Source organism: Halichoerus grypus, chromosome 4, assembly GCF_964656455.1.
Source record: "Halichoerus grypus chromosome 4, mHalGry1.hap1.1, whole genome shotgun sequence".
Taxonomy (NCBI): domain Eukaryota; kingdom Metazoa; phylum Chordata; class Mammalia; order Carnivora; family Phocidae; genus Halichoerus; species Halichoerus grypus.
Genome location: NC_135715.1, coordinates 179,545,142 through 179,554,433, shown reverse-complemented (window position 1 = coordinate 179,554,433; position 9,292 = coordinate 179,545,142). Strand labels below are relative to the sequence as shown.

Here is a 9,292-nt window from a genome sequence, read left to right as displayed (position 1 = left end):
CACTATAGCTTCTGGTCCTTGTTAAAAAAGTTCAATTCCTGAACTAGCCTAGTCAAGAGTGACTTCCTTGAGAGCTATTGAGACCTATGTTGAACCAACCCTTCAAGATTAAACTTGCAGAATTTTCTGGGGCAGTATTGATACTGGTTAGTTCAAGTGGCCACACAGAACTACTAGAAAACAAATTAGGTCAAACTCAGAGTGGCTTAACTATTTATCAAGGTTAAAGAAAATGTTATTATGTATATAAAGCTAACAAAAATAGCAGCAAAAGAGCCGACATCATTGAGATAGTGGTTGAGAAATGGGATTTTCAACCTTTTCTCTTTAACCTAGCACTTGACCTTGCTCTAAAAACTCATTAAGAAGCATAAAAATATTAGATGAATTGGCCATAGGGTTTAAGTCTGAAACTATGAGTTCCATGTCAATTCACAGATGATGGTGGTCTGGTCATTTGGAAAAATCAAATATTTTCAATAGGAGAGCAGGGAAAGAAGGAAGGGAGGAGGGAAAAATCAAGGGTAATTTTCCCTAAGATTGTTTTTTCCCTAATATTTTAAACTATTCCTATTTCCTTGAGGATTTCAAGAATACTGTGGTTTACCTAACATAGCTAGAAATCATTTTAATAAAACGTGATAATGAGATACCTTAGCAAAGCCTTCTTTTCCCAGGAGGCTTTTTTTCCCTTGAATTTGTAGATGGAACCAAATGGCTCTCCACAGTGCTTCCCAAACACCTCTGGTTAACCTCTTTCTTAGTGCTTTCCAATTTATATCAAAATAATCTGTTTGTCTGTCATCCCCACTAGACTAAAGGATCCTCAAAAGTATATATAGAGAGCCATATATATATAGTCATATACATATGATGTCATAAAAAGCTTTCATACATATATATATGATATCATATATAAACTAACATACATATATAATTCATCTTTGTATCTGGCGCTTAGTAGGCATTGCAACTTATTGAATGGACAAATCAGTAGCTGATTATTCATTTAACCCTAGATATAAAGGGATCTCTTATACAGCAAGATTTTTTTCATACTTAAAGTATATTTCAAAACATACAGTTTCTAGAAAACACATCTTTAATAAAATAGGTAAAAATTTAGACTTGTATGAATTATTAAAATAAATAATCATGTTATCTGGCAAAGCAGAGCACTGGTCATGAATTACAAATCTGAGAGGTTGGGAGTTAACTACTATCTTATTTCCTGTATTGGTCACATTTATGAAAGGTATTCAATTCATCTGATTCCATAGGAAAAGAAAAATATTTATAGCTACTTCCTTTCAATTACAGGTGAATTCCCATTACATACGTGTCACATTTTTCTCTAACAGTAAAAGAATCCATTTTTTATTTAATGGAAGTATTTTCATTAACATTCAACCTCTAAGCCTCCTTTTTTGAGACAGATATTGCAAAAGATACCAACAGATTCATATAGAATTATCAACTGGTAGACCTGAAATCTTAGAAATACCTGCTTCAAAATTATATTGAAGCTCTAAAGCAAAATTCCAACTCATTAGAGCCTTAAAGTTTATTCTCATACAAAAAAAGAGAATACTTTCTTTTTTATTCAAATAAATGGAGTTTAAAAACAATTTTGCTTCTGGTCATGATATGAAATATGACTTTTCATATTAATAATGTGCCTTCCATTCCTCTTGGAGTATACAAGGGAATGGTAATGTAATTTCTTTGTGGACAATGTAGAAAAAAAAGTCCTTGTGTGTAAAACTTTTTTATAACGACAAAAACAACAGCAACAAGAAACACTTATCACAAGATATTAGAACATAGATGAGATTATATTTCAATTAGCCATGTCTGTCTGACAGATTTCTTTATTTCTAAGGGAAATTGTGCAGAGCATTTTATTTCAAGCCTCAAAAATTTTGATGAAAGAAAAAACTGCAATTTTTGCCACGAAAAGACAGGTGGCGTAAGCATGCAGCATTTTTTTCCCCCTCAAATATATAAAGTGATTATTTTCTCTTGGGTTCTTTGAAAAAACTCGCTTGTGCTCGGGTTTGTGGCTGAGCCCGGTGACGTCAGTGTGGCAGTGCGGAGTCAGGCGCAGCGGCTCTCTATAAGCCCAGGAGCTGTCCGGGTGCTGAAACGGCCCGAGCAGCTCACCCGGAGCACTGGGAGGAACATGCTGTGGACCTCCTCTGCCATATAAAAAGGAGGTAAGACTGCTTTTCTCTTTGATTTACTGGAAAGTTCTAAATTGCGTGTTCTTTCCTTAATTCCTAGCTGAGAAGAAAAAGACCGTTTGGCAACCTTATATCTATAGAATAACTGAATAGCAACCTGCTGCTCTTCAATCAATGTAAGGACACTATATATGTACATACAGAATTGAATCTATGATTTATAGATGCTGTTGGATATTTATAACCATGATGTTATTTGGATAACCATATGTAAGAAGTGTGAAAAAGTTAAGGATTTTAGTGTCAATACCCATATTAATGTAAAGTTAACTAAGCCTGATTATTTTGTTTCTTTCCTTAATGTATTGTTTCTTCTCTTAAAAACTAGATACAAAGCCAGAGATATAATTTATATGTTTAATATTCTGAGCAGTATGTTTCCAATCATTCAAAGGCTGTTAAATACATTAGTCATAGAGGCAACCAATTTTGGAACTAGTTCTTTTTTTCTTTGACATTTACCTTACAAGGGCTCAAAATTAATAAACTATATAAAATTATTTTCTGAATTGATATACTCTGAAAGGGCTCACATTGTTATTTCCTAGTTTTAGTCCCAGGAAAGTAGGATTAGAATTATCCTGAGTACGGTTTTTTTCTTTTATTCAGGGTGCAATATTATCTTGGGTTATAGGTTAGATATGACTATGAATTGCAGAGAGTTGTTAATTTTGAATTACCATGAGGAAAACCTTCATAACTGTGTAAGATATTATTATTATGTTTTGATTGAAAGAGGTTATACAATATTTTGCTGGACATTTTTAATGGGACACATTTCTTTTTTCTGTATCTTAACCAGTGGAATTGCTCAAATTAGATTAAATATATCCTGTATTTGTCAATGTTCCAGTCTTAATTTCAATAGAAAAGACATTTTTAGCTTATGAAGCACTAGTTCAAATTGTACATAGGATATTAGAGCTGTTGAAACCTTTTTCAGTATATTGAAGAACTGCTACCTGGGAAAGAAATCCCTTGAGTCTTACTCAAAGGCAGTAACTGTGTCATCCAAACTGAAACCTTATATATGACCAAAGGATAGCATATGTTAGGCTGTGGTTTAAATACCTGCATTAAATATTCTGCCCCAATTCCACAGCAAAGCCCATCTACAAGATAATGATTTTAAAGACAAACACATAACTCATATATTAAGAATACCCCAGGATAATGGTTTTGAAGAAAATAAGTTCATTAAGATTCTTAAAATTACTATTTCAAATGCCAATGTTGAAAATAGATAATCAAAGCTAAATGCATCCTGAAATAATATAAAGAAGAAATTATAACGTACTTTTATTTAAATCTAAGAATCTATGAATTAAATTTCTTATAGTAAACATTAATTCATAGTAAATATTTCAGGAGTTTTCTCTGACATGCTTTTAAAGATTTTTTTCTTGCAGTAAATGAAGTAGTCTGATTAATGGGAATCATTTTAATAATTATATGCATTTAAGCTAAAGAAATTTCTATAACTACAACCACTGTTAAGTTCTAAAAACTGAAAGCATTACTTAAATACCAAATGATGAAAAATGATATTTTCTACAATTGATATCTAAGCTAACAGAATATTGTACCCACAAAACTTAGCTTGTATGTCACAAAATCATGATGCAAATAAGATATCATGAACAAATTTATGAGCTCTCCTCACATTTATTTGCAACAAAAATTGCAAATATTAAAATAATTTTTCAGTGTTAGCAGCTCTGAATGTAAAACATGTAAAAAAATAATCCCTTTGCTAATTCATATGTGAGATAATAAGACATTGGAGGAAAAAATGAATGAAGATTTTTAAGTAGGAAGAATTCAACATATCGTCTGTGTTTATCTAAATTGGGAGTTACATAGTGGTTATTTTAAGATTTTCTAACAGTATGAGTCATTTAAGATTTCACAGGTCCACACCAAAATAGACACAGACATAAGTCAAGCTGAATCTGAACACTCACAAGTTCAGAAATAGACTGGTTAGGAAAACTTATGTTCTCTCTGTAGCATCTGTTATTATTTACTATGCATTCTTGAAGGCTGATGAAAAATATAACCATGATTGCATTTTGCAAGACAGTCACAAATAAAATGATTAGAAGAAATATGGAGCACAAATATTTTAAAAGTTTACTTTTTCAGTATGTTTATACAGAAAAAAAACTTCACTAGGTTAGCCTACTCGCTGGGACCAGAGAATGTTCTGGAGGTTATTAAGGTATAGAACCTTTAAAATTGTCAGTTGGGTTTGGTGTCAGAGTGAGAACAAAGTTATTTCTGAAAATTGTAGGTAAATAGGACTCATCCACAAGGCAATTCAGTATGATTGACATTAAGATGCTGTATTACTTCATTGTATGTAATGTCACTGCTATAGTGTTTCTACAAAAAATTAGATGGACAATTCAGGAACTTAACCACATGATTTTTTATACAACCTTAAGGAAATCATTTAGTGTGTGTGTGTGTGTGTGTGTGTATGTACATGCATATTTTAAATTAAGCCAACTAATTTTTTTTTTTTTTTTTGCCAATGTTTTCAATAGGAATGCTATACAAGAGAACTAAAAATCAGCTTGGGAATTTTTTATTAAACAGACAATGCATACTAAAAAAACTAACTACATGTTTTGCAAATTAAAAAATAAAATTTGAGAAACCTCATATCAGTATTTTTGTTATTATTTTAACAAAGTGAATGCCATGAAAACTTGATGAAATTGGGTAACAATTTTGCTAGATTCCTGTAGTTAGGTTGTGAGGGTTATATAGGAAATATGTGTGCTTTTAAAAAGAGTCATCCCAAGTTTAATGTGAAATAATCTCTGCTGTATGTTTTCCCTCAATGATCAGTTACTTGTTTTGCTATAGTGTCTTCTAGTTTTTCATTTCTATTAACTCATATTTTCTATGCTTTAAGGACATCTTTCAAACATGGCAGAAGCTAAGACTCACCGGCTTGGAACAGCCCTGTCTCTCATCCCTTTAATTTTCCTCATCTCTGGGGATGAAGCAGCTTCATTTCAGCGAAACCAGCTGCTTCAGAAGGAACCAGACCTCAGATTGGAAAGTGTCCAAAAGTTTCCCAGTCCTGAAATGATCAGAGCTTTAGAATACATAGAAAAACTCCGACAACAAGCTCACAAAGAAGAAAACAGCCCAGACTACAATCCCTATCAAGGACTCTCTGTTCCCCTTCAGAAAAAAGAAAATGGTGATGAAAGTCACTTGCCAGAAAGTACAAGGGATTCCCTGAGTGAAGATGAATGGATGAGGATAATACTTGAAGCTTTGAGACAGGCTGAAAATGTGCCTCAGTCTGCACCAAAAGAAAAGCCCTATGCCTTGAATTCAGAAAAGAACTTTCCAATGGACATGCCTGATGATTACGAGGCTCAACAGTGGCCAGAGAGGAAGCTCAAGCACATACGACTCCCTCCTATGTATGAAGAGAATTCCAGGGATAACCCCTTTAAACGCACAAATGAAATAGTAGAAGAACAATATACTCCTCAAAGTCTTGCCACACTAGAATCCGTGTTCCAAGAGCTGGGGAAACTGACGGGACCAAACAACCAGAAGCGTGAGAGAGTTGATGAGGAGCAAAAACTTTACACAGATGATGAAGATGACATCTACAAGGCCAATAACATTGCTTATGAAGATGTGGTTGGGGGAGAAGACTGGAACCCAGTAGAAGAAAAGATAGAGAGTCAAACCCAGGAAGAGATAAGAGACAGCAAAGAGAATGTAGAAAAAAATGAACAAATCAATGATGAAGTGAAGCGTTCGGGACAGCTGGGCCTCCAAGATGAAGATCTCCGGAAAGAGGGTAAAGACCAACTCTCAGATGATGTCTCCAAAGTCATTGCATATCTGAAAAGGTTAGTGAATGCCGCAGGCAGTGGGAGGTCACAGAATGGGCAGAACGGGGAAAGAGCAACCAGGCTTTTTGAGAAACCACTTGATTCTCAGTCTATTTATCAGCTGATTGAAATCTCAAGGAATTTACAGATACCCCCTGAAGACTTAATTGACATGCTGAAAACTGGAGAGAAGCCAAATGGATCAGTGGAACCAGAGCAGGAGGTTGAACTTCCCGTTGACCTAGATGACATCTCAGAGGTTGACGTAGACCATCCAGACCTGTTCCAAAATAAAATGCTCTCCAAGAATGGCTATTCCAAAACACCTGGCCGTGCTATGGCAGAGGCCCTACCAGATGGGCTCACTGTTGAGGACATCTTAAATCTTTTAGGGATGGAGAGTGCAGCAAACCAAAAGCCTCCATATTTTTCCAGTCAGTATAACCGAGAGAAAGTTCTGCCAAGACTCCCCTATGGTCCTGGAAGATCGAGAGCAAACCAGCTTCCCAAAGGGGCCTGGGCACCAGATGTGGAGAACAGGCAAATGGCATATGAAAACCTGAATGACAAGGATCAAGAATTAGGAGAGTACTTGGCCAGGATGCTAGTGAAATACCCTGAGATCATGAATTCAAACCAGGTGAAGCGAGTTCCAAGTCAAGTCTCATCTGAAGATAACCTGCAGGACGAGGACCAAATCGAGCAGGCCATCAAAGAGCATTTGAATCAAGGCAGCTCTCAGGAGACTGACAAACTGGCCTCGGTAAGCAAAAGGCTCCCTGTGGCGCCCCCAAAGAATGACGATACCCCAAACAGACAGTACTTGGATGAAGATCTGTTAATGAAAGTGCTGGAATACCTCAACCAAGAAAAGGCAGAAAAGGGAAGGGAGCATATTGCTAAGAGAGCAATGGAAAATATGTAAGAGTTTTCATTAAATGCCCTAATTTCTTCCTCCAACCCCAAGAAAACCCTAACATTTCTCTTTAGTGTGTTGACTTCTATCCTGTTAACACTGTAATATCCTTAAATGATGTACAGGCAGATGATTCCATTTCACTGGGGTATCTGCTTCACTTATTCTGAGCTATTCTCTTGTGTATGGATATGTGTCAATGTTATGACTTCTGGATAAAAAAATTAAACATATCCCTTATTCAAGAAAGATATCTGTGATAGTGTTTAATAGTGTATTTAATGGCTGTGGCATTGTTGATGCTCACATATGATAAAGAGTGTCCTATAATTCTCTTGAAAGTTTTTAATATTTATTGAATTATTTTGTTACTGTCTGTAGTGTTTTGTGAAGTTCTGGAGCAAAAAAAAATAAAGCATTATAAATATATAGTTTTATTCATAAGGCCTTTTCTATTGTGTGTTTAATTGTTGATTAATAAATGTTATTTCTCGACAAATGTGGACTATTCATTCTGGAAAGCCAGAGACAATGACTATGGAACCCAAAGAGAAAATCCTTATCTTCCACAGTCAACCCAGGTAAGAAATAATTGTAAATATATTATTATGCTATGTGCTTAGAATGTAACATCTTCTAATAGCCCACTGCTTAACACTTGCTTATGGCTTTTCTCACATATATGATTTATGGAATAAGACTTTTATTGTCATAGTTTTACCTTGCACCTTTGATTTATAAATAAATAAATACATTTAAGTCTTCCATACCCATAACCAGCTTTGGAAAAAAAAAAAAAGCTGCGTTCAGGGCAATCAGAAATAACTACAGACTTGGAAGTAACCTACCTATTTCCAGATCACCCTGGTCCTCAGAAGACAAGGCTGATGCCTCTTTTGTATGATTTGAGAGGGGCTAAGGACCCTCAAACTGTCAGGTAAGTGAATGAGCACAGGCACAGTGGAAAACACCAATTGCCTTCTCTTTTGTCCTTGTACTTGAGAGAATCCTGAGTGGGCTAGGCAGTGTGTGATTGTTACAATGTGTGTCATGTTGGGGAATGATATCATCCTAACATATCAACAGGGAATCAACAACAGCAAAGGCAGCAGGCACAAGAAAAGATACATAGCAACAAAACAGTAATAGTCATAAAAGAAACAAGGAAATAAATAATTACTATTTACTGGATGCCTATTACACACCAGGCACCGTAATAAACACTTTACCTCATTTAGTCTGCACTGTAACACTGTCAAGGGTCTCTTATTATCCCTGTTTTACATCAGGAGAAGCAAAACTCAGAAAGGTTAAATAACTCTCAGAAACAAACTGAGGGTTCTAGAGGGGAGGGGGGTGGGGGGATGGGTTAGCCTGGTGATGGGTATTAAAGAGGGCACATATTGAATGGAGCACTGGGTGTTATACTCAAAAAATGAATCATGGATCACTACATCAAAAACTAATGATGTAATGCATAGTGATTAACATAACATAATAAAATTAAATTAAAAAAGAAAAAGAAAAAAATAACTTTCCCAAAGTCACTTGGTGTTACGAGTTACCAAAGCCTGAGTTCTTCGTCACTTCACTACGTAGTTTCTAAGGGAAGTGCCCTGTCAGCTGAGTTGGGACTTTGGAAGTGGGATGGTGAGAGACTCATGAGGTCTCAGGGTGGGTTACTTCCAAGTGACGGCACCTGTGGTATGTATGCGTGTGTGGGTGTGTCTGTGTGCCTGGGGTAGGGAGGGGAGGAGATCCTTGAATGGTCAAAAGGCAAAGAGAGGGCCTGCATACCTGGGGGAAAACATTGAGTGTAGGTTTTTCTACTTTACAATTTTGGCTAGACTCTTTTCAAAATTCACACACAATTTTGTGGAATTCTAGAATCTGTTAAGTGGAAGAGACCTTAGAGGTACAGTGTTTCTAATTAATACCTAATTAATTAATACTCAATACTTTACTCAAATACTTTCAAAATAAAGACTACCTCACTAGACAATACTATGAATTGAAGATTATGGAGGGATCCAGGATATTTGGGTGGTTTAAGGTCTAGGTACATACTATATGCCATGCTTGGCAGATGTCCACATATATCTTCTGCCCTTTGTATATTCTCTTCAACTTTCTGTTTCACACAAGAAGTGACTCCTAGTATCCTAAGTCAACCCCATGACTACTTCCATGCCAACCCTAAGCAGGAAGGAGAACTTGGCACATGACTCCACTCAACAGAAATGCCCTCACTGTGACATTTGGAC

General features: G+C 35.7%; 1 protein-coding gene across 1 annotated transcript; it reads left to right on the top strand.

Moving 5' to 3' along the window:
* Positions 1-2,051: 2,051 nt before the first annotated feature.
* On the top strand, positions 2,052-7,457 carry SCG2 (secretogranin II). The gene is made up of 2 exons (XM_036098708.2): positions 2,052-2,216; positions 5,167-7,457. The coding sequence occupies exon 2, from the start codon at positions 5,181-5,183 to the stop codon at positions 7,035-7,037; it is 1,857 nt and encodes a 618-aa protein (XP_035954601.1). The 5' UTR covers positions 2,052-2,216; positions 5,167-5,180; the 3' UTR covers positions 7,038-7,457.
* Positions 7,458-9,292: the final 1,835 nt, after the last annotated feature.

Bases quoted from the DNA above. Each gene is read 5' to 3' on its own strand.
- SCG2 (XM_036098708.2), top strand. From the start codon at position 5,181: ATGGCAGAAGCTAAGACTCACCGGCTTGGAACAGCCCTGTCTCTCATC.